This window comes from Mustela nigripes, chromosome 14 (assembly GCF_022355385.1).
Source record: "Mustela nigripes isolate SB6536 chromosome 14, MUSNIG.SB6536, whole genome shotgun sequence".
NCBI lineage: Eukaryota > Metazoa > Chordata > Mammalia > Carnivora > Mustelidae > Mustela > Mustela nigripes.
Window position 1 is genome coordinate 36,886,741 of NC_081570.1, and position 26,871 is coordinate 36,913,611.

General features: G+C 36.9%; 1 protein-coding gene across 2 annotated transcripts in view; it reads right to left on the reverse strand.

Moving 5' to 3' along the window:
• STIL (STIL centriolar assembly protein) overlaps window positions 1-26,871 on the reverse strand; it is a 74,266-nt gene that overhangs the window by 17,972 nt on the left and 29,423 nt on the right. For both annotated transcript variants that reach the window (XM_059374656.1, XM_059374655.1), the window contains exons 11-15: window positions 25,879-25,993; window positions 23,830-24,765; window positions 16,999-17,164; window positions 13,501-13,729; window positions 1,212-1,422 (exon numbers count right to left, since the gene is read on the reverse strand). In XM_059374656.1, coding sequence (XP_059230639.1) covers window positions 1,212-1,422; window positions 13,501-13,729; window positions 16,999-17,164; window positions 23,830-24,765; window positions 25,879-25,993 — 1,657 coding nt within the window. The remainder of the gene's footprint in view (window positions 1-1,211; window positions 1,423-13,500; window positions 13,730-16,998; window positions 17,165-23,829; window positions 24,766-25,878; window positions 25,994-26,871) is intronic.

Consider the following 26,871-nt stretch of genomic DNA (forward strand, 5'->3'; position numbering starts at 1 on the left):
CTAACAGCTTTAGAGGCATTTGAATAATATTTCAAGTGTTTTCAAGGGTTTATAGGAACTATAAACAAAAGTTTTAAATCACGCTTTCATTTGAAAAATGGTAATGTTTCAGAGTTATATATTAGATCTTCAGATTCCTTTCAGAATTTGGTTTCTCTCTTTTCTCCCTCAGAATGTGAATGACCTATGATACTACCTCTGCCTTCCTGATATCAGAGCGCATTTCATTCCCTGAGCACACAGCTGCTAGCACCAGTAAAAGACCCAGCAGGCAAACAGCAAGTATGTGTTCACTGATGAATACTTAGAGCCCTACGAAGTATGGAGAAATCGAATGTTCCTTAGTCTACACTTCGGATGGAAGTGACAGCCAGGGTCATTTAAGCTTCAAGTCTTAGTTTACATTCTAATTTTTCCAAGATGACTAGATGACCATTTCCTCCAACCAGAATTATCCTTTTTATTCCACGTTGCCTTGTTTACAGCACTTCTCAGCCTGTCCTATAATTGTTTGCTACTGGTATCCATGTGTTATTTCCCCTTGCTTCTCAAGAGCAGAGACTATCATACTTATCTTTATATTATTCACTTTTTTAAAAAACAAGATTTTACTTGAGAAAGAGAAAGAAAAGGGGGTGTTGGGAGGGAGGCAAAGGGAGTGAATCCTCAAGCAGACTCCTAACTGAGTGCAGAGCCTACTGCAGGGCTCAATCTCATGACCCATGAGATCATGAATGGAGCTGAAACCAAGTTGAACTTAACGGACTGAGCCCCCCAGACACTCCTTTTTACTTAGTTCACTTACTTTACTTTTTACTTAGTTCACTTTCTTAGACTAAGTATTCAATAAGAATCTCTTTACCTGAATGCAATATTACCATAGATATTCTCCTACTTTCCAACTTTCAAACTTCCTGCAAATTTTTCCTTATTTTTTCTAGTACTAACTTTACTCTGTTTTTGTTGTTGTTGTTGTTTTGTTTTATGATTTCCCCCGGCTATCTAACCCCCGATGACTGGGATGCTTATACAAATTTACTGAATTTAGGTTATCATAATCACGAAGAGCTAAAAGAAATAATTATGTGTCATTAATTTAGAGAAAATCTTTTTATATCAAGGTCCCAATCAGTTTAAAGAAAGGAGAGGCTTAACTAGTCTACCCAAAAGTAATCATCTCAGAAAAGATGAAATGTATTACTGTTTCTTACCAATAAATCCTGGTATATTTTCTGATTATCTGTAGGTTGATGAGGCAAGGGTTGCATTACTTGCTCAATTTTTGGTTCCCCTGATGTTACAGAGTGGTTACTGGCACCCTCTGTTGGTCCACTCTGTAAGCACATGCTTACATTTTCTGCCAGCATGGAATTCGGAAAGAACACAGGCACATCAGGTTCTTTTCTCACACCTGGAGAAGAGCTGCTTGGAAGGATATAAATAATGTGTTAGTTATCAAGATACTTTAAAGATACATTTATTCGAAGTGTAGTAACTTTGAAATAAAGGGATAAGATTCAACAGCATTTTGGTTTGTATTTTCAGCTCTCATTTTGATAGGCTGCACATAAACCAGATCATAACACCTTTTCAAGTCATGTTATTTATAGTCAGACAACTTTTTTTTTGAGACCTGGCAAACAACCCGTTGATTTCAGTATAAAAATTTTTAAATATATTTTTTGTTTACTTTAAGTTTTAAAATATAGTTAAGATCCCTGGCAAGGGGTGCTGGATTGGCTCAGTTGGTTAAGCTTTTGCATTTAGCTCAGGTCATGATCCCAGCATCCTGGGATCGAGCCTGACATCAGGCTCCCTGCTAAGGAGCCTGTCTCTCCCTTTCCCTTCTTCCTGTTGCTCCCCTTGCTTGTATTCTCGTGCTTGTTCTCTGCCAAGTGGATAAATAAAATCTTAAAAAAAAAAAAAAAAAAAAGCTTCCTGGCAAATAAGAGTTCATAAGCTGCCATTTATAATCACATTATATATTTGGTAATATTTCTTTCCTTCTTTATGCTTTTATTTATTTTTCAAATTTAATACAATAAGCATTTATTACTTTTAAACTTAGCATATAAATACATATTTCTAAATTTACTATGAAAAGCAATATTAAAAGACATTTCTTACAAGAAAAATAATGTGGCTATTGTAGAGAAAGGTAATAATAAATATTAGCTAGCAGAAAGCTTATTACAGGCTAGGCATTGTTTTAAGTGCATACTCTTACAAAATCCTTACCAAAAAGACCTGTAAGATACTACATATTGTGCCTATTTGACAGATGAGGTCATGAGGCACAGAGAGGTTAGCTAACCACTCAAAGTTATACTAAACATGAAAAAAATAGTTTGTTTTTTTAAAAGATTTTATTTATTTATTTGAGAAAGAAAGAGATAGCAAGAACAGGGTTAGGAGGGAGTGAGAGAAAGAAGCAGACTTCCCACTGAGCAGGGAGCCCAATATGGCGCTCGATCCCAGGACCCTGAGATCATGACCTGAGCTGAAAGCAAACGCTTACCCGACTGAGCCACCCAGGAACCCCTCGTACATAGTTTAATACCTAGAGAAAACCACTATTAACATTTTAGAATATTTTCATCTATACCCTTTTTTTTTAATAGGTAGTTATTTTCTCTGAAAAGCTATACCATACCAAAGGTAGTTTTGGAGGCTGCTTTTTAAAACCAATATTCTATCATAAGTATCTTTTCATTTCACTAAATATTCTTAAAACAAGTTTTAACTATTACATAGTATTTCATTTTACAAGTATAATTTTTCTAACCGTACATCTCTTTTTTAAAACTCAGTTTATTTCCAATTTTTCCATATTGCTTAGTATTTTTTTTAGAGAGGAGGCCAGGGGCAAGGAGAGGATCTTATGCAGGCTCCACGCCCAGTGTGGAACCTGATGTGGCACTCTATCTCACAACCCTGAGATCAAGATCTGAGCTGAAATCAGGAGTTGGACGCTTAAAGACAACTTGAACCACCCACGTGTCCCCCATACTGCTTAATTTTAACTTCATATGAAGTATCCAGTATTCATTGGTATATTATAAGATCAGTAAATATTAGCTGAAATAAGTATTTGTAAAATACCAGTTAAGATATAATTATAAGGGAAAAAAATCAATAACTCTGACCACATAAAGTAAAAAATTTTTATGTGGCAAAAAACATCAAAGTCAAAAGACAACTGACAAACTAGAACATACACTACAAACACCTAACATCTCTAATATAGAAGAACACTTAAAAATTGGAGGGCAAAGGACCTAAAACTGGTAGAAAAATGGTGAGAGACATAAACTGACAATTCATAAAAATAGGGAAATAACTCGCAACATGAAGAAATAATCCAACTTATGCATGATTTTTTAAATGAAAATTAAAACACTACCAATACCATTTATCACCTATTAAACTGGTAAAAAAAATTTTAAATATGGCCTCATATTTTGTTGGCACAGCTGTGGGAAAACAGGTAATTTCATTCACTGCTGCTGAGACCAAAAACTGCAATCTTCTGCAGGGAAACTTGGTAATAATTAACAAAATTACATATACACTTAACTTTGGATGTAAAAATCCCACTTCTAAAACAATTCAAGGGCGCCTGGGTGGCTCAGTTGGTTGAGCGACTGCCTTCAGCTCAGGTCATGATCCTGAAGTACCGGGATCGAGTCCCACATCGGGCTCCCAGCTCTATGGGGAGTCTGCTTCTCCCTCTGACCTTCTCCCATCTCATGCTCTCTCTCACTCTTTCTCTCTCTCTCAAATAAATAAATAAAATCTTAAAAAAAAAAAAAAACAATTCAAAAATACACATGCCACCAGGTAATCACTATAGCAATGCTTGTAGTTCACAAATACTAAAAAGAAAGCCCATTTTTTAATTTTTAAGATTTTATTTTAAAAATTAAAAAATAAAATTTTTAAGATTTTATTTATCAAGAGACACAGAGAGAACATGCACAAGTAAACGGGAGAGGAAAAGGGGGAAGGAGAAACTCAATCTCAGGATCCTGGGATCATGACCTGAGCTGAAGGCAGATGCTTAACTGACTGAGCCACCCAGGTGTCCCCTGGGAACAGACTAAATACTCATAAGTAGGAGAGCATTTGCTAAACTATGGCATATCCACATAGTGGAATACTATATAGCTATATAAGGAAAGATCTCTAGCACTGATCTGGAGTATTTCCAGTACATATTGTTAAGGGAAAAGAGAAATGTTCAAAAAAATACCTATAGCATGCTACCTTTCTACACTTCATATAAGAAAGAAATGTCGTAAGAAAATAGAGACATGTTTACTCATCTGTGTAAAAGAAATACAAGAAAGGCAATCCAGTAACTAAAGACACTGGTTATTTAAAGGAGATGGGTGGGAAAAGGGATAGGAAAAGAGGGGATTTGGGAACAGGGTGGTAGGAATGAGAATGGAGTAACTCTTCTTTGAGTATATACCTTTTCTATCTAATTAGGTCTGTTAAAGCCACAGTCATGTTTCAGATACCTAAAGAACAAATAAAGTCAACCAGAATTTGAAGCAACCCTCAAGTGGAATACAAATAGTAACAAATCAACCTAATGGTATTACAAACAAATAATATAACCACACAAGGCAACATGAAAGAAAATAACCTACCTAAATAACCATGGAAAAAGGTATTTTCATTGGATTCTGTAAGGCTAAAGATAAAAAGAACTGTAAACAAACACACATACTCTAGGTAAATCCATTTTAGAATCCTAAGCAATTCTGAAATTACTCGATGTGTACACTAGAACAAATAATTAACTATAGTGTACATGAAAGCCAGGTTTCTCCCTGTTGGGGAAAGAAGGTATAAATAAGAAAAAGGGAGGTGTTGGATTGGAACCGGAGGATTGGTATGAGGTCAAGGATTTTGAAATATAGACAGAGAAGTATAGACATAAATAAGGGTGTGTGCCTGCGTATCCTAAGAGGACCTAGGAGCACAGATACGAAGTAGCAATGCTACACCTACTGCTCAGATCTTGGTTTCCAAATACATTCTCTGATACCATTGCTCCGGGTTTCTGCAGTTGATTCCAGGATTGGAAAATACAAGATGAGCCTGGAACATCTTGTAGTGCCAAAAACCAAGAACGTGCTTGAAAAAAGGAAGAGGGCTTTTCTAAAAGAAACAGAAGCCAATCTAAAAGAGCTCCCAAAGACAAAAAATTGAAACAATTTAAGCAAATAAAATAAATAATAATTTGAACTATAATTCATAGAATAAAAGAAATGTCTGGGAGTCTACACAGACATAAATAAATGAATACATAAGCAGAGAAGGAAAACAGCTTTCCCTTACAGAAAAAATATGACTTACAAATGTGGAAGGAATAAGGAAAATACAAAATCATCAGTAGTCAAACTATGGTAATAACCGTGACAGGTATATCTATAGACGGATGCTTAAGTTAAAGGGAGAAAGTTCAAAAAGAATATTTATAGAGTCTCAAGTATCTGCCTCAAGGTATTTATTCAGCTACAAAGGGAAAATTTTTAACTTTATAGTGACAAAAACAAGCAGATGTCACGTTAACTGAGTGTTCAAAGTTAATAATGTGACATCATGTAACCCACTGATAGGGCAGGGCAGTAACACCTCTTTGTGGTAATCTTGCCAAAACGCAAAACTTCAATTTAATCATGAGAAAGTAGCAGACAAACCAAAATTAAGGGATATTCTACAAAATAACTGACTCATCAAAAGTGTAAAAGTCATGAAAGACAAGAAAATAATGAGGCTCTGTCATGGATTTGGACTAATAAGACAAAACTAATAAACCAACGTGAAATCCTATATTGGTTTCTGGAACAAAAGAGTACATTATTGGAGAAACTGGTACAACCAGAATTTGCAGTTTAGTATACTAATGTAACAATGTTCATTTCCTGGGTTAGATAATTTTACTATGGTTATATAAGGTGTTAACATTAGGGAAACCTGGGTGAGCTCTACTATTTTCCTAACTTCTCTGTAAACCTAAAATTTCAAAATAAAAATGCTTAAAGCAAGATGTAATTCTACATTTACTTTCTTTTTCTCAAATAAAATGTGATTAAGAAGTTTGAGATTGGAGTGCCTAGATAGCTCAGTTGGTTAAGCATCTACCTTCAGCTCAGGCTGTGATCCCAGGATCCTGGGACTGAGCCCCACATCAGATTCCGGGCTCGGGCGGGGGGAGCCTGCTTCTCCCTCTGCCCCATCTGTGCTCTCTCTAATAAATACGTAAAATCTTTAAAAAAAAGGTCTGAGATCCTGAAGAAGGAAAAACAAAAATATAACGCACAAATATTTTAACAAACAATAAATTTATAAATAGATAGAGATTATTATAATCACCATTTAATATCTCAGACATAAAGACATACTGTTCTTAAAATCAGAAAGGAGCTCTCCAAGACACCCAGTTCATCCCTTCCTTAAAATGAAACTGCACTTAAACCAGTAAGGACCCCAGTAAATTTATCCTAAACTCGAAAGAACTTCAGTGAAATTATATTGTATAATTTCCTCTAGTATCCAAATGTATAATTTCCTCTAGTATCCAAATTTGGTATACTTAATTAAATACCAAGAATTAAATCTTAAATATATATATGTATTTAGTATAGTTGACCTACAATGTTAATCAGTTTCAGGTATAACCAAGATTAAAACTTCTTTTTTAAGATTTTATTTATTTATTTGACAGGGAGACAGAGCACAAGCAGGGGGAAAAGCAGAGTAAGAGGGAGAAGCAGGCTCCCCACCGAAAGTGAGCCCGATGCAAGACCTGATCCCAGGACCCTGAGATCATGACCTGAGCTGAAGCAGACCTGTTACTGAACCACCCAGGCATCCCAAGTATTTTCTCTTATATCACATATATTCTCATTTATAATACAGTTATCTGTGTGCTCATCATGTTTTGGCCAAATTTTGTAATCTCTTTGGGCCTTAATTTCCTCAGCCACGAAAAGGGAAAAATGATATCCACTTCCCTGGGTTGAAAAAAATGTGATAGAATTAAAGGAGATACAAAATGCCTAGCATAGTACCAGACACACGTAGTGGGTTAATCATAATTACTGTCAGTTCTGGGTGAATCATAATTATTGTTAGTTCTCTTCATCTCTTGTTGCTTTCCCCTTGTTCCCCATCTCTTTCCCCTTGTTCTCCAAACATCAAACTGAACCTTTATCTTCAACCATGTTAACTAATTTCACTTTAATGAAAACACCAAAACTCTCAAATGGAGAAGAAGAAATCTGGGTTTTAATAGAGATTTTATGGCTTTTTGGGAAATTACTTGTACTGAGCAGGATTTTTATCAACAAAACATTTGCAAAGCACTTTGTTTTTAAGGAGTGCGGGTCAGTTACTGAGTTTGCCTTACTCCATCATCTTTAGCTAAAACGTGAAAGTAATTATGTACTAAGTGCTTTACATATATTAACTTATTTAACCCTTACAATAATCCTGAGATAGGTGCTTTTATTGTCTCCATTTATACATGAGAAAACCAAGTCATCCATAAATTATGAAACCTGCCTATGGTCACAGTGCTGTGATTCAAATCCAGGCAATCTGGCACCAGAACTCATCATTTTAATCATAACCCTTCAGCTATACTACATTTTCAAGAATTTTAAAATATCTGTTTTGGTGCTTAACCTAGTAAGCAAAATAAAAGAAAAATAAAAGAACCAAAACATTAAAGATTTTAACCTCAAAACATTCAAGGTTAAAACAAAATCTCATTTTATTTATATCTTTTTAAAAGATTTTTAAAAATTTTTTTATTTTTTAAATATTTTATTTATTTATTTGACAGAGAGATCACAAGTAGGCAGAGCAGCAGGCAGAGAATGAGGGGGAAGCAGGCTCCCTGCTGAGCAGAGAGCCTGATGCAGGGCTCGATCTCAGGATCCTGAGATCATGACCTGAGCTGAAGGCAGAGGCTTAACCTACTGAGCCACCCAGGTACCCTAAAGATCTTATTCTTAAGTAATCTCTACATCCAATGTGGGGCTTGAACTTACAACTTACAAAAGATCAAGAGTCACATGCTATACTAAATGAGCCGGCCAGGCACCCTAAAATAAAATTTTAAAAGATGATTCTAATATTACAAGTATTAGTAGGTAGGTCCAAAGTATGACTTCCAAAGAAAAATAGGATTTTTTTCAAATTCAAGTCTCTATAAATACCACATACCACTGCTCTTCACTGGGAAAAAGCTTTCAGTTACCAATTATGCTTTGAGGCAAATGAATTTATTCCTCACAGACTGCTTTAACATCAGAAAGAAGATTCAGGAAGACTATCCAAGGGAGACAGGGAACCCAGGTGGCTAGGTGCCATGTATAAACACTCAGCAGTGGGAGGCACAGCATGAGTCAGATCACATTGTCAGATGCGCGGGTGCCTAGCTTGCCGGACATTGGGGAGTGTATGTGCTATGGTGAGTGCTATGAAATGTGTAACCTAATAATTCACAGACCTGTACCCCTGGGCAAATAATACATTATATATTAATTTTTAAAAATCACATATTTGGGAAGAATCCTATAGAAGCACTAAAAACACTGTAGACAACAATGAAGACGGTATTTAGTCCAAATCAGTACATTATGCTGAAGATCAGATTTACAACTAGTTATGTGTTGGGATCAATAGAGCTAGGTGCCCCGAAAAAGCAATCAACTACATTCTACCAATTAACTCAGGTTTCTCAATTAAAAACCACAATGGACTGGAGATGTTTAAGTTCTCACTTAGAAACTATTTCAGGGGAAACCCCCATAATTCTAGAAAGAAGTCTACAGAAGTCAAGAAGGATAAATAAGAATAACCATAGTTAGTTCCTCTTTGTTCTCTACTATTTTTTAAATTTTTAAAAATTTATTTAAGTAATCTCTACACTCAGTGTGGGGCTCAAATTCACAACTCCAAGATCAACAGTAACATGTTCTTCTGACCGAGCCAGCCAGGCACTCTTTCTCAGTTTCTAAAATTATTCCAAATAAAATATGGACTTATCCTGGGGCTCACCTTAAATTGCTCTTCCTTGCATTGAACTCATATGAAATAGGTAACATGAGACCCTACACTGGGTCGCATTCTAAAGATACAGAAACGAATAAGATCCCTGTCCTATAGGAATCCAATTTAATGGGGGAGAAATATTTACATAACTTTTTTAATATATTGTGGTACATACTATGAGAATTATATGATTAAAACATATACTATACTGAGCAAAGGGGATAAATGTTTCTAGTTTTCTGAAGGAACATGTTAATTGTTTTAATCACTATGGTAAACAGAATAATTAAAAATGACAAATATTAGAGGCACAAAGAAATAGAAAAGTAGTTCATGCTCATGGATTGGGAGAACAAACATTGTTAAAATGTCCATACTACTCAGAGCAATCTACACATTTAATGCGATCCCTGTCAAAATACCACCAGTAATTCTCACAGAGCTAGACCAAATAACCCTAAAATCTGTATGGAACTACAACAGATCCTGAATAGCCAAAGAAATTCTGAAAAAGAAAAACAAAACTGGAGGCATCGTGATTTTGGATTTCAAGCTAGCAGCAGTCATCAAGACAGCATAGTACTGGCACAAAAACAGACACATATATCAATGGAACAGAATAGAGAGCCCAGAAATGGACCCACAACTATATAGTAAACTAATCTTTGAGAAAGCAGGAAAGACTATCATAGATGGAAAAGACAGTCTCTTCAACAAATGGTATTGGGAAAACTGGATGGCAACATGCAGAAGAATGAAATCGGACCACTTTCTTACACCAGACACAAAAAGAAATTCAAGATGAATGAAAGACCTAAATCTAAGACAGGAAGCGATCAAAATCCTAGAGGAGAACACAGGCAAAAACTTTTTTGACCTCGGCCATAGCACATCTTCCTAGACACATCACCACAGGCAAGGAAATAAAAGCAAAAATGAACCATTCAGAGTTCATCAAGATAAATAGCTTCTGCACAGCAAAGGAAACAATCAACGAAACTAAAAGGCAGCCTATGGAATGGGAGAAGATATTTGCAGATGACATATCAGATAAAGGTTAGCATCCAAAATATACAAAGAATTTATCAAACTCAACACCCAAAAAACAAAATAACCAAGTTAAGAAATGGACAGAAGATATGAACAGACACTTTTCCAAAAAAGGCATCCAGATGGCTAAAACACATGAAAGGATGCTCGATAATAATACCCATCATCGGGGAAAGACAAATCAAAACCAGGATACCACCTCACACCTGTCAGAATGGCTAAAATTAATAACACAAGAAATAATAGGTGTTGGCAAGGATGTGGAGAAAGGGGAACCCTCTTGCACTGTTGGTGGGAATGCAAACTGGTGCCACCCCTCTGGAGAACAGTAGGAAGGCTCTTCAAAATGTTAAAAACAGAACTACCCTGGGGCGCCTGGGTGGCTCAGTGGGTTAAGCCTCTGCCTTTGGCTCAGGTCATAATCTCAGAGTCCTGTGGAACCTGCTTCCCTCTCTCACTCTGCCTGACCCTCTGCCTACTTCTGATCTGTCTGTCAAATAAACAAATAAAATCTTTAAAAAAAAAATAGAACTACCCTATGATCAAGAAATAACATTACCAGGTATTCACCCAAAGGATAAAAAAATACAGATTTGAAGGGGTATATGCACCCCAATGTTTACGGCAGCATTATCAACAACAGCCAAACTATAGAGATTGACTGATGAATGGATAAAAATGTGGTACACACACACAAACACACATTATTCAGCCATCAAAAAGAATGAAATCTTGCCATTTGCAGTGACATAGATGGATCTAGAGTGTATTATGGTACGTGAAATAATTCAGCCAGAGAAAGACAAATACTATATGATCTTACTCATATGTGGGATTTAAGAAAGAAAACAGATGAGGGGCACCTGTGTGGCTCAGTCTTTAGGCGGCTGCCTTCAGCTTGGGTTATGATCCCAGGGTCCTAGGATCGAGCCCCGCATTGCGCTCCCTGCTCAGCAGGAAGCCTGCTTCTCCCTCTCCACTTACTCTTGCTTCTGTTCCCTCTCTCGCTGTGTCTCTGTCAAATAAATAAAATCTTAAAAAAAGAAAGAAAGAAAGGAAGAAAGAAAGAAAGCAGATGAATATATGGGAAGGATAAAAAGAAAAAAGGAGAGAGGGAAATGAGCCCTAAGAGACTCTTAACAACAGAGAACAAAGTGAGGGCTGATGGAGGTGTGTAGGTGGGGGATAGGCTAGATGGGTGATGCGTATTAAGGAGGACACTTGCTGTGATGAGCACTGGGTGTTGTATATAAGCGATGAATCACTGAATTCTTCTCCAGAAATCAATATTGCATTGAATGTTAACTACCTAAACTTTACATTAAAAAAATAAATAAAAATAAAATGCACCTATAAAGTATCAGGCAAAAAAAAAGAGTCAAATATTATCACAAGTTTTATAAAAAAAAAAAAAAACAGTTGTCTGGCCCATGCCACCCCACCACCAAATTCACGTCTTTTAACTGTTACCTATGGTGTTTTATACTACATCATTCCTCTACCTTCAAATTTATTCTATTTATTCTGCACCTGATTTCTTTTAGCACTTCTACAAGTCCAAGCTCCTTCATCTCACTTGGGTTGGCTTTTCCTATACTAACCAGTTTCCCTACTTCCACTCTAAACTCCTTCTGTTCATTTGCCACAGAAGAGCTATTTAAAAAATGAAAAATCAGATCACACCACTCTTTTGTCTAAAATTCTCCCTAGATTTAATGAGCATAGAATAAATTCAAAGCTCCTTTCTACATCCTACAAAGCTCCCACATAATTTGGCTTCTGCCTATATCCCTGACCCCATCTCCTATAAGCATGCTCTCTTGAGCACTTTCTCTCTCTCCAACCCGCACTCCCCCAACCCCTGCCTCCCTCTCTGTCACTGTTTCTAGCCACAATGGCTTTCCTAATTGTTTCCTGAACTGTCACACTTCTGCACAACTTAGGGTCTATACATGCCATTTCTTCTACCAGGAACACTCTTCAGATTTTCTCAGAACTGCCTCCTTCTCATCATTCTAGTCACTGCTCAAATGTTACCAGCTCAGGGAAGTCTTCCTTTACCATCCTCTACTTAATATATCCTTCACTCCCATGCCACCAACTGGTTAGACTCCATTTGATCACCCTGGTTTATTTTCTTCAGAGCAGCTGTCATTACATAAAATTAAATTGTTTGTTATTTATATGGTTATTATTTGTCATGGGAACAGGTCATGGAAATTTCATGAAGTTAGCAGCTTTTTCTAACCTACTACTCAATCTCTAGGGCCTAGTTCTGTGGCAGCTTTTATTAGAAGCTCAAAGATATTTGAATTTCTTTCCTTATTTCTTGAAGATCTAAATTACTTTGAAATCCTTGTTTAATAAAAAAAAAAACCTTGGGGCACCTGGGTGGCTCAGTGGGTTAAAGCCTCTGCCTTCGGCTCAGGTCATGATCCCGGGGTCCTGGGATCGAGCCCCACATCAGGCTCTCTGCTCAGCAGGGAGCCTGCTTCCTCCTCTTTCTCTGCCTCTCTGCCTACTTGTGATCTCTGTCTGTCAAATAAATAAATAAAATCTTAAAAAAAAAAAAAAACCTTAAAAAATAAAAAAATGTAAATAAATAAATAATCTTCAGGAAAAATTTCAAACACAGGCAAAAACAGTGTAACAAACCATTATACACGGTTTTAAAAATTACCTAATTTTTAAATTGGGTACCTGGGTAGCTCAGTCAGTTGAGCAGCCGATTCTTGACTTTGGCTCAGGTCATGATCTCAGCGTCCTGGAATCGAGCCCCATGTAGGACTCTGCACTCAGCATGGAATCAACTTGGGGTTCTCTTTCTCTCTCTCTCTGCCCCAAGCCTCCCCCGACCCCACCCTCCTCACACGCATTCTTGCTCTAAAATAAATGAGGAAATCTTTAAAATAAAAATTACCTACTTATAATCAGTCTTACTCCAATTACACCTCTAGTCATTTCATCTCCCACCAGCTATTTTTTTTCTCACTGGGTTACTTTGAAGTAAATCTCAGAAATAAATTCTTATATATGTATAATTGCAATTTGGAGAATCTTTAAAAATTTACAAAATTCAGGGCCCCATCTCCATCTAGGGCCTAGTTTCAGAATCTCTACAGTCAGGTAAGCATATGTATATCCGAAATTTTCTTCAGATGCTCTGATTCAGCTAGACTGTAACAAACCAATGACTGACATTTGGGAACAGTTCTAGGAGTACCACAATTGTCAGTTATGTAAAAACTATATCAGGAAAGACACTACTGAAAATACTATTTACAAAACAAACAGTTTCTGAGTTAAAACACCAAAAGAATATTAGAACCTAAAAAGAAAAAAAGGAGGATGAATGCGGAATCAAAGACACCTTACTTGGATACAGAAAGTGGTTGATTAAATTCTTCCACAGCAATGTTGCTTTCTTCAAAGCTGGGAATATCAACTGCTTTCAATGAAGACACGCTACCTGGTGGACTTGTAACTTCATTATTAATATCAACAGAAAAATTCATGTCCTCACTGGAAATCTTGGTATCATCTTGCCTCAGCTGAGATTCAGGCTCTCGATCATCGCCTGCTGCATTCCAAAACAAGCTGGCACCTGGAAGTTATGATTAAGCACATACTGAAACAAATATCCTACTATAAAAATAATCCTCCGACAAACCTCTAAGTAAGACTAACTATATTAACACAATTACCTAGAAATGTTTGCAGATTATCTCTTCTCAGAAATGCCATAAAGAGGTAAGGTGAAAAGCCAGAGGACTGGTGTACAAGGTGGAGCCTCAGTGGCTCAGCTGGCTAACTGTCTGACTCTTGGTTTCAGCTCAGATCATGATATCAGGGTCAGGAGCTCAAGGATATCGCGCTCTATACTGGGCGCGGAGCCTACTTGAAAAAGAATAAACAACAAAAAAACAAAAAACAACTTGGGACAAATGGAATAGGGGACATTCTGGGCTCTGTCTCTTCAAGAGGTGTGGCTCTCAAATGATGTGTTTCATATATAAAGGTTCTGAATACGATTTAGGTTTATGTGTGTACAGAAAATTGCTCTTCTGAAAAACAAGGGAAAACATAAAAAATAATGAGTCCCTAGGCTCTCTGATTTCTATCTTTAAATACAATATTTATGAGAATATTCAGGGATATATCGGACATATGTAATATCAGCAATTATTTAAATATCAAATGTTGGGTGCTCTGGTTGGCACAGTCGATTAAGCATCCAACTCTTGGTTTTGGCTCAGGTCATGAGATGGAGCCCCATGACTGACAGTACTCAGTGAAAAGCCTGCTTGAGACTCTCTCTCCCTCTCCCTCCACCGCACCCCCAAAACTCACATGCACATGTGCTCTCTCTCTCAAATAAATTTTTAAAATCTTAAAAAAAAAAAAAAAAAAGAAAGAAAGAAAAAGAAAGGACAATTATGACAAAGTTATGTAAGTGCTGCTACTCTTCTGGAATATTTACCAATACATACCCTCAGGAAATTAAGTAACATTGTAGAATAAACGTGTTTTAAAAGCCATTTAGTTCTAACAGTTATTAATAATGCTTTTTTCTGCATATATAAGTAATAACTACCCCAGGTCATCCAAGTTGAATAACTGAATATGAATCTATGAGGTTTCAAAATAATTTCAGAATATCAGCTTAAACATGTAAGTGACTTTATTCAATTATTTTTTATTCAGCACACATTATGATTAAGGCATCATGTTAGCTAATGACATACAATTGTGGAATAAGGCAATGTTCAACATCCTAAAAGCTTATAGTCTAGGAACAGATACAGATGAGAAGCAACTATAATATAATAAAAGCACAGTTTATAGGAGGAAACTGCACTTTTTTGGTATGTTTGGTTAGCTCATAATACCCACAGCTCCTTGTCTGCCACCCCTCTACAACATACACAAACTTCCCCTGGAGACTGTCACCCCCGCAATTAACAAAGGTGAGACTCCAGCAGATATGTCCCTTTACATGCTTCTCGACCCCATCACCACTGAACCAGGATTAAACCCTAATCCAAACAAGACCCTTCAGGTTCTCTGCAATTTGAAACAAGACGGAAGGAGAGTAACTTGGTTTGTTTACATGGCTAAAACTGTGTGACACATACACTTTGGAGCTTTGGGTGAGCTACAAAAACTGAGTAGAAAAACTGAGTAAAACAGCCATATAGTTGGATAGCCCTAATGGTATTCTAGTCTTTAGTTCTAGTTTTTTCCTGAAGTCAGCCCCACTCTTGGCCTTGGTTCTCATGAAACAACTTCATATCCTTCCAGTAAATTCCCCTTCCTTACTTAAATTATTTCAAAGTGGTTTACATTACTTGCAGCCAAAGAATCTTGACTAATACTCAGTAATATCTGACTTATAAATGTACAAGGGGTTCTTCCTTCTCTCCTTCCTTGCTCCCCTCTACATGGGCAGTTAACAAATGGGTTCAGAGATAGAACATAGAAATCTGCCTTCTTTCCTTTTCTCCCTCTCAAATATTTATTCTCTAGGTTCAAATCTTCATCTGTTACTTCTACAAGTCTTAGGTCATCATCCCATCTCCACTCCTCAAATGTTTGGGTTTCACCATCTTCATTTCCCAAAGAAGCTCAAATGCAATAGATATTTAGACGGAACTCATCCTCTCTCTTTTGCTTCTTCTCTAACTTTCCTTCCCTAGGATAACTTTTATTTTTATTTTTAATAAACTTTTAATGTTAGAATAATTCTAGATTTATAGAGAAGATAAGAAAGAGTTCCTATATACTCCTCACCAGTTTCACCTGACATTAATATCTTACATTACCATGGCACATTTTTCAAAATCAAGAAAATAATATTGGTGCATTACAATTAACTAAATCTCCAGACTTTATTTGGATTTCACTGATTTTTTTCACTAATGTCCTTTTTTCTGTTCCAGGATCTAAACAAGTAACTTCAGAATCCTACCTATTCCAACTGCCACATCCAACTAGTTAACCAAATCTTACCAACACCCTACACAACTCTTTCTCTTCATTCTTACCACCATCACCCTATGTACTAGGCGTCTTGCTAGAACTTGGGGACATTCCTGAAGATCTCATGGTCTGGTGGTGATCAAACATGTGAACAAATATAGGCCATTACATTATTAATTGATTTTTTAAAGGCCTTTAATGTTGCTTACCAAATAAAGCAGACATTCCTTTTTGAAAGATGTAATAAAGGCTCTCCTTTGTTACTAGACAATTCAGAGCTCTGTGTTTTCTCCCTGTGCCCCTACTGTTTTCCCTACCCATCCTATCCTGCCATCTCTCCATTCTACCTCCTAAAACCCTACACATCCTTCAAGGCCCAGAATCAATACCACTGCATAGATAAAACAAACCTTCCCTGATCCCTCAAACCACAGATGACTATTCTTATAAGAACTGTGTCCAGGGACACTTGGGTGGCTCAGTCATTAAGCATCTGCCTCTGGCTCAGGTTACGATACCAGCATTTTGGGATTGAGCCCTGAGTCGGGCTCCCTGCTCAGCAGGAACCTGCTTCTCCCTCTCCCACTACCCCTGCTTGTGTTCCCTCTCTCACTGTGTCTGTCAAATAAATAAATAAACTCTTTAAAAAAAAGAACTGGGTCCAGTCTAGAAAAGAAGCAAAACAAAGTATCATGTCATGTGGTCTCCCATTTGTTTTCTGATATAGTTCTTTCATAAAGAGTAAAATTACACAAAGACTTAAATAAGTGATACTCTCTCCACCTTGGTTTTGGTTCTGTTTGTACCATGCACCAATTTCAAAGCAAAAAATTTAAAAGTGATATGAAAAGAATTTTTTTTAATTCCTTACAAATTAAAAGAGAAGGAAATTACCTGTGCTCACAGCAATGCTTACACTTTTTCTCATGTGCAAGCCAGGGGAAGACTGTGCTTCCATGGAAACCAGCTCCATCTGTCTTGCAGCTTGCACCGTGTCTTCAGCAGAGGTTGTCTTAGGGGAACAGGGCTGTAGAGACTGTGCTTCCAACAAACGCTGAATCTGTATCAGTTAAAAACATATTTTAAACTGGCAGTGAAGTAATCAACCAAATTGGCGGTAGAGTTTAAAAATGAATTACAAAGTGCCCCAATCATACTTTTAACTCTATTCTCTCACAATTCAGTTAGATCATACCATAAAACTTATTCAATGCAGAAATCACTATCTTTCATTATTAAGAAGCACTTAAGTAGGCTAAGTGCAAATTTTATTTTATTTTTTTTAAAGTAAACTCTAGGGGCACCTGGGTGACTCAGTCGTTAAGCATCTGCCTTCGCTCAGGTCATGATCCCAGGGTCCTGGAATCGAGCCCCGTACAGGGATCCCTTCTCAGCTGGAAGCCTGCTTCTCCCTTTCCCACTCCCCATGCTTGTGTTCCCTCTCTTGTTGTGTCTCTCTCTGTCAAGTAAATAATCTTTAAGGAAAAAAAAAGTAAACTCTATGCCTTATGTGGGGCTTTTAGAACCCTGAGATCAAGAGTTGCGTGTTCTACTGACTGAGCCAGCCAGGTGTCCCATAGCTAAGTGCAAGTTTAAAAGTAAAAACATAAAGGCATTTAAACTGGCATTTATAAATTGACACTTGTGTAAAAAAGCCTGAATGTTAACACTTCAAATCAGTATTTCATTCCTCTTCCACTTACAAATCAAAATCAAGGTAAGAGCTATAATCTAACTCCTTACCAGATAGTGAATATTTCTGCACAAGGTTCTTCTTATAAAAGGTAATCAGAATAGTCCATGTTTGGCCATGCTAAAACTGGAATTATTAATAACAGTAGCAAACAATTTCTGAGTGCATCCTGTTTTATAAGACACTATGGTGAGAGCTTCTATGTATGATTATTATAATCCAACCCATTAGGAATGTACTACTATTTTTTTAATAGTTCTTTTTTTTTTTAGATTTTATTTATGTATTTGACAGACAGAGATCACAAGTAAGCAGAGAGGCAGGCAGAGAGAGAGGGAAGCAGATTCCCCGCCGAGCAGAGAGCCCGATGCGGGACTTGATCCCAGGACCCTGAGATCATGACCCAAGCCGAAGGCAGAGGCTTAACCCACTGAGCCACTCAGGCACCCCAGAAGTGTACTACTATTAAACACACTTTACAGATAAGAAAAGTTGAGAAATCAACATTATTTCCCTCAACCAGTAGCAAAGCTGAGGTTCAAACACCAAGTTTCCCGTGCTTTTAAAACAGAAATATAACTCACAAACCATTAAATTCATCCCTTTATAGTATACAAGTCAGTGGTTTTTAGCAAATTCACCACAAAGTTTGCAACGACCACAGCCATCTAATTCTAGAACATTTTCATTAATCCCCTGAAAAAACCTGTACCCACTAGTGGTCACTTTCCATTGCCCACACCCAGCCTCTGGCAACCACTAATCTGCTTTCTGTCTCTACAGATTTGCCTATTCTGGACACTTTACATAAATGAAACCACACAGTATGTGGCCTTGTATCTTGCTTCTTTCGCTCAGCATAACATTTTCAAAGTTCATCCTTGTTGTGCCTATCAGCACTTTATGGTTGAATAATAACCCATTGTACAGATATGTCACATTGTATCTACCCATTCATGAGCTGATGGGCATTGGACTGTTTTCACTTTTGGCTATCATAGATAATGTTGCTATGAACATTTATGTACAAGTTTTTATGTGAGCATATTTTTTCATTTCTCTTGGGTATATACTTAGGAATAGAAGAGCCTCCCTTTTTAAACTGTGATTTTCTATTTCCCTATAAATTATACGATTGTGGGGATGCTTGGGTGGCTCAGGTGGGTGGCTTAGCCTTTGGCTAAGATCATATCTCAGTGTCCTGGGATCAAGTCTCTCATCAGGCTCAATGCACAGCAGGGAGTCTGCTTCTCCTTCTGCCTGCCGCTCCCCCTACTTGTAAGCGCACACACACTCTCTCTCTCTGACAAATAAATAAAATCTTAAAAAAAAATTATACCATTGTGTTCAATTTGTCTCATTAATTTGAGCAAATTACCTTCACTAATATAGGAAAATATAAATTATCAATAAATTATTAAGATCAGTAGAAATAAAACTTGCACTAATAATACAAAATGGCATATGTATTTATAGTGGTTTACAGTGTGGACTCTAGTATCATGAGGATATAAGTTTAAATCCCACTCTACTACCTTTTAGGATGAGCTATTTAACCACAATGAGCCTCAGTATCACTTAAAATTAAAGTAGTTGTAAGGATTAAGAGACAAAATTGGGGTGCCTGGGTGGATCAGTGGGTTGGGCCTCTGCCTTTGGCTAGGGTCATGATCTCAGGGTCCGGGGATCAAGACCCACATCGGGCTCTCTGCTCAGCAGGGAGCCTGCTTCACCGCGCCGCACCCCCCACCCTGCCCCCACTTGCCTCTCTGCCTGCTTGTGATCTCTGTCAAATAAATAAATAAAATCTCTTAAAAAAAAAAAAAGAGAGACAAAAGAATTGTAACTTTTTGTATGTTTACTATAGCCAGGACCTACACTAACCACTTTATATATACATATACATATAGACACACACACATACACATAAACTCATTAAACCATCCAATCTACATATAATACCAATCACTGCTCCTAATTTACAGATGAGAAGAGTGAGGTTTAGCGATCACACAGGAAGCACTCAATAAAGCTATAGTGATTAATCGAATGGTACTGGTGTTAGAACAGACAAGCAAATCAATGGAGAATATAGTATAGAAGTAGATACAAACACATGATACTTCCATTACACCATAAAAAAAGTATTTCCAAATCATTAAAAAGATATATTTCAATAAATGTATGAGGCCAGTTATCTGAGGATTAAAATGGAAAAACCTCTTATCTCATTTATAACAAAATAACCCTGAAGGGGGAGGGAAGATGAAGAATAGATTTTTTTTTAAAGATTTTATTTATTTATTTGAAAGAGAGAGAGAGAGAGATCACAAGTAGGCAGGCAGGGGTAGGGGGATGGGGAGCAGGCTCCCTGCTGAGCAGAGAGTCAAATGTGGGGCTTGATCCCAGGACCCTAAGATCATGACCTGAACTAAAGGCAGAGGCTTAACCCACTGAGCCACCTAGGTGCCCTAAGAATAGATTTTTTTTATCATCTTGAAGAAGGCTTTTCTAAACATAATTAACATGCAGAAAGAAAATCACCAATAAACCTAATTATATTTAAATTGGAATATTCTGCATAAAACAAATGGTTAAAACAAAAAACATTTAAGACAAACTATAAGAAACGCTTACCACATATATATGATAAAAACCATCTCCTAATTTACAATGAGCTCTTACAAATTAATTAGAAAAGGACCTAAAATGGATAAATGATGGACTTTACACGAAGAAAATATAAACGGCCAATAAATAATAAAATGATCAATCTGGATTATGACAATACAATGCAAATTAAAACAGTGTCTTTTTGTAAGACTGATACTAATTTTACTAGTTTTATATGCACAATACTGGAGATGTGGAAAAACAACTTTGGAGTATTAAACTGGCACAACGTTTTTGGGTGGCCATTCTCATTCAAGTTACAAAGTATGTATTAAGTAACTATTATAAGTAAAGTACTACTCAAGGTGCTTTTTAAAAAAATACAGTGATGAATCTTGTAAGCTCCCTCCCTACAGCTCCCTAGAGACAAAACCCAAAAACTCATAATTAAGGCCTGACCCTTAAGAAGGAGTGAGCCATTAGAAGGTATAGGCAGAGGGGCAAGCTCAAGAATCTAAAGTGGAAACAAACAAGTTCATGTTTTTGAAGAACAAAAAGCACATCCTGCAACTCAAGTGTAGTGAATACAGAAGATGGTAGCAAGAGATGAGCTAGAAGAGGAGGCACACAGAGCCAAATGACAAGGTTTCAAGGGTCAGAGTAAGGAATCTGGATTTTCTAACTGCAAATGAAAACCACTGAGAGCAAAGCCCTATGATCTGACTTGAGCTTTAAGAAGATGGGTGTCGGGCGCCTGGGTGGCTCAGAGGGTTAAAGCCTCTGCCTTCGGCTCGGGTCATGATTCCAACGGTTCTGGGATGGACCCCACATCGGGCTCTCTGCTCAGTAGGGAGCCTGCTTCCTCCTCTCTCTCTCTGCCTGCCTCTCTGCCTACTTCTGATCTCAATCTATGAAATAAATAAATAAAATCTTTAAACTCAAAAAAAAAAAAAAAAAAGATGGCTGTCATGTTTCTATTGTTTCCAAGGAAAATTGGGGACAGTACTGGAAGTAGCATGGTTGGATAAGAAAAGAAGATGGTTTCAATTAGGGAGGTGGCAGGAAAGATGGTTAAGAAACAGTTAAGTTCAAGATACACCTAGAAAGTAAAACCTGGGTTTCTGATACCCAGGATTTTTGCCTGAGCAACAGGATGAGAAGTGATGTCATTAACTGAACTAATAATGATAACAGTAATAGTTAACAGGTACTGAGCACTAACTATATGCCAGGCACTATTCTAAGCCAATTCTCTCTAGTAACTCATTCAGTCCTTAGAACTCCATACACTTAGGTACATTCTTATTTTGTGAATGAGAAAACCGAAGTTTGAGAGGTGAAGTAATTTGCCCAAGATTGCATTACTTTATTTTACACTGAAACTGGACCAGAACCCAAGGAGGCTGGTGCCATCCCTTCACTACTATACCAAAATGAGACTTGAAACAAGTCTCCATTAGAACTGGAACAAGTCTGGCTATCTTTGAACACTTAAAATGTGTGTTCCCTTCAACTTCATACTTTTACTTCTAGGGATCTATGCTACAGAGATATGTGCACACATGCAGGGCAATGCCAAGCACAGGGATCCTGACTGCTGCACTGTTTGCAATAGCAGAAACTTCAAACTGTGGAACAGGAGACTAATTAGAAAATTTGTTGTACATCACTTTAACAAAATCCTATACAGAATAAGATAGTTCTATATATTCTTAAAGAAAATGTGTTAAGATAGTTTTTACATGTAAATAAAATGGTACCTAAAACAAAGTCTAAAAAAATTCACACGAGTTGGGGCGCCTGGGGAGCTCAGTTGATTAGGCGCCTGCCTTCTGCTCGGGTCATGATCCCAAGGTCCTGGAGTCAAGCCCTGCATCTGCCTCTCAGCTCAGCGGAAAGCCTGCCTCTCCCTCTCTGCTGCTCCCCTTCTTGTGTTCTCTCTCTCTCTCTGCCAAATAAATAAATAAATAAAATCTTCCCCAAAAAATTCACATGAGCAAAATAAAAGTGTGTGTATTTATCATAAAAGCATTTTCTACATCATTTTTTGGTATTCTCCAAGTATGATTCAGATAATGTGCTCACTAGTCTATTTTAATCCCAAGTAACTAAGATTTCTGTTTAAAAGATCTTTTTAGCCTGCCTTTTTTAAAAAACAAAACAAGAAATATATAAGAACTATTTCTTTTCTTTTTTTTAGAACTATTTCTTTTCAATGTGAAATATTTAGCTACATTAAAACGAGTATCTAATATTTGTAAGGATTTGTAAAAATCAAACTTGTATTTTACAACTTCAAAGAATTTACTAGGTCTAAAAAACAGCGAAACTATATTCTTCTCAGGTGTCCTATCTATAGCATTTTAAAGCAGAAGGGGTTTTTTAAAGTTTTGGGTTTTTTTTTTTTTTTTTAAGATTTTTTATTTATTTGGGAGAGGGACAGAGACAGAGAACATGAGTGTGCAAGCAAGGGCAAAGGGAAAGGGAGAAGCAGATCCTCTGCTAAATAGGGAGCAGCCATAGGGCTTGAACTCAGGACCCTGGGATCATACCCAAGCTAAAGGCAAACACAGCTTAACTGACTGAGCTACCCAGGTGCTCCTAAGCAGAAGTTTTAAATTGTCTTTTTGTGTTTTTGCAAAATGCAAACACTATGACTCCAGTTTTATAAAACAAAGTGTTTTTTTTTAATTGTACATGTATATAATGTCCATTTCACATATATTTGCATAGTTATAGGATCATGGGCAAAATATTGAAGAATGCATTTCAGGTTGTTTGTGGTAGGTATGTGGAAGAAGGGTACCAATAAGAAAAGGAAAAAAAAAAGGTACAAGACTGAATGGTGTAAGGATATAACTAAAATACTAAAAACTGCCATAAAGGCCTAAAGAAAGGAAGCATTTCATAATAAAATGAGTGAAACATATCTAGTACAGATACACAGAAGAGGTTCTAGAAATATTCTCTAAAGGCACACTGGCTAAAAGTACTAAATATACTACATGGTTTTGACAAATAAGAGCTGCATCAGAATCTATTCTGCATGTTTTATATCTAGTTATATACCAAGGTTTACTAAACTATACAGACTTTTCTGTTAGAGGCAACAAATGGAAGAAAAATGTAGTTATGTTGTAGATTAGGATATGCACAAGGCAGAGAAGGAAGGTTTACTTTCTAGTCCCAGTTCTGCTCCTAACTGGCAATGTGTCATTGGGTAAATTATTTTCTCTCTCTAATCCTCTTTTTACTTATCAGTAAAACAAAAGAAACCAGAATTCATTTTCCAAGGTTTTTTCTAGTTTTGATATTCTACAATTTTATTCCATAAAATGTAGTTATTGAAGAACTGCCAGTTATTTTTAAGCAACCATATTAATACCATCAATTTAAAAGAACTAAGAAAGCTCACAAACCTGTGCCTGAAGCAGTCTTAGCTGTCTGTCTTGTTCTGTGAGGAACCTATATGCATCTGGAGACAGTCCCATCATTCCATTATCTGAGCCAGTCCTGGGTGTGTGCATGCATACTGCACAAGGCGGTGGGTTACAGGAGTCCACATATGAAGGCTGTCTTGCCACAGGCGATGGTTCTACATTGTTGTGGGGAGAGCAACCACCCATGTTTCCCTGAGGTCTCAAGGCTACAGGACTACTTGAAGAACAGAATGCATTAGGGTACAGAGCTGGACATCCACCTAGGTGAACTAATGAATGCTTGTGAATGGCTTCAGACTGGAGGTCTTGAACAGACCCTACTGTATTCACTCCTTGCCAAGAATTTATTGGACTATACTGCACGTGGGCATGATGCTGACAACAACTGCAAACATTCATAGGACAGTAAGACGGTGGTAGAGTAGGTATGTGAAGTTCCATTGGTCTTCCTGAATTATGGGATGAAAAAACCAAATTGTGTGGGTGAGACCCTGAGGCAAGAGAAGACTGCTTGGAATTTAATGTGGAGGATCTTACAGGATATTCTTCTTTGTGTACATTTGAATCAGAAGGTGGTCTATTAAGAGAAGATGCTTTAATACTGTTCTTGATATGGGTGTTCCCATTCTTACAGGTAGATGGCTGTCTTACTTTGCTGTGTCTCAAAGGAACAGTGCTCTGGGTTAATTGATTTGGTGACCCTTTCAAGGAAAGCTCTCCAGCTTCAGCTTCCAGGCTGCTTTTGTCATCGTAAACCTGGGGTTGCAATGGCTCCAAGTGTTCAGAGTGGTTAATCAACAAAGAAGGATTTTCATTATTTACCATTTCCAATGGCTTAGGCAAAGGATTTGATTCTATGAAATTGCCATCCAAAACAAGGGAAAGTTCAGGAACTGATGGCTGGATCTTAGAAACCTATATATGGGAAAGAAATGAAAGAGCAAAAGTATTTTTGGATGTTCCATTTTCTTTAGACTAATAGTTTCCAAACTATATCCAATTACTTATTTAAAAGTGTTTATTCTTTAGACAGTTGACACATATTTTCTGGGCATCTTCTATGTGCTAGCACTAGGAATACAACTGTAGTAAAATAAACAAGGTCTTTGCCTTCACAAACATTACTTAACAATGGAACTCCCTTTATTGGAATACTGATTATGTTGCTTAAATCACAATATAGGAAACTGTTTTATAATACTTTTTTACCCTCTCTCTGCAAAAAACGTGTCATTGGCAAAATGTTTCAATAGATCTTAAAGCAAATAATGTTTCTGCCTCTTCAGTAACAAAAGATCTTCTGATAAGTATTTCAGAATATTTTTCTATTAAGTGAAATTATTCACTGCCAATACCAACTAAAAGTTGGAAGAGAGCAGGAAAAAATAAACTAAATATTTGCTGTTGTGAATTTGGTTATAATTTGATATTAGTTTTTAAAAATCTTTCCTATTCCTTTTTTTTCTAGTAAGTAATTGGTCCAATTAAGGCACAACAACTCCACAATATCCCACTGGTTACCTGTATAATCAAAAAATTATATAACAGATTAGAGATTTAGCAATCTCCAAAAGCAAGTACCGTGTTTTCTCAGATTTGGTAATAACAACGTCAAGTTCTAGAGAAGGTTAAGAATGTTGAGTCTATATGGGTTAAAGGCACCAAGTTCTGAAACCAAACCTTCTGAATTACTAGGTTTACTGAATTTCAAACCTCCTGAATTCTACTCTTCTCTTACTAGTACAAACTGGGCAGGCAACTTAACCAATCTGTGCCTCAGTTTTCTCTGGAAGCGATATAATATAATATGTACACATATATACATATGTATCATCATATATATAACATATAATAGTTACATGAAAAACATCTGTATCTGTATATACAGATATAGCCATATAGATATATACCTAGATATATCTTTGAATAAAACTTGAATAAGTTTCAGTAATACTATTGAATGCTTTAACACGAAGAGATTTTAGGTTTCTAAACACATAGGTGGGTTCTTTATAAGATCAGTGATACCTTCTGACTCACAGGGTGAGGACTAGGAATTGGTCTTGGAGAAAAATCTTCATCTTCAACACCAGAATCACGATCATTTATTGGCATTTTTCCTGGAGATAACTTTTGGGAGGACCTAAAGGATACAGGAGAGTAAGGAAAAGTCTTCAGTAATCTGTTTATTTGTTCTTTCTTTTTGAAACTGAAAAAGGCCTTTAATAAGTCCCAGTAGTATCTGGATCATTTAATTTGGTATCTGAAAATCACAGATTATTTTGTTTTTCAGGCCAGTGTTAGCTGCCTAGAAAAGCTGGTCCAGTCAGATTCATGCTTAATAAAATACCTCCCTTTGCCTGATCATGGGAAGTTTAACCTAGTTATTCTTAAAGTCACAAAATATCAACAGTTACTGAGCATCTTCTGATTAACCACTTTGAGGAACACAGTCATAAATAAGGCACAGTGCTTGCCATAAAAAAATTATAAACTGGTGATAAAGCTGTACACTCACTGCATTCAACACTCATTAAACACTGTTAAAAAGAGAACTCGATAAGGAACTACTCCATTTTCCTTAACACTTATATCTGTGATGGGAAACTGAGACATTAACTGAGGTGCTTCTTCCTACTGAATCAATTGTCATCATTGTGTCACAGCAGCCTGCTCTAATAGAACAGAGACCAATTTTGAGTTCTGGTACAGAGTTTCAAAAGCTGAGAGTTTAAGATTAAAATCTGGAAGATGATATGCACTGGGTTTTTTTTGCATCCTAGATAAAGTCTCAAGAGGATGAGTTCAGGGAAGAGAAAAGAAGAGCCAGAAGGAAGCTAAAAGAGTGTAGACATTAACAGAATCCCTAAGAAAGGGTCTCACATCCTGTCACCCTGGCAGCGAGCACAAAAGAAACCCCCAGGTGGATTTGGAAGGTCTGAGAGACCTTTGTCCTAGACCCTGATGGGTCTGAGAAGCAAACACAGAGGTCCTTCTGAGTCAAGGGGCTGCAAAGAAATA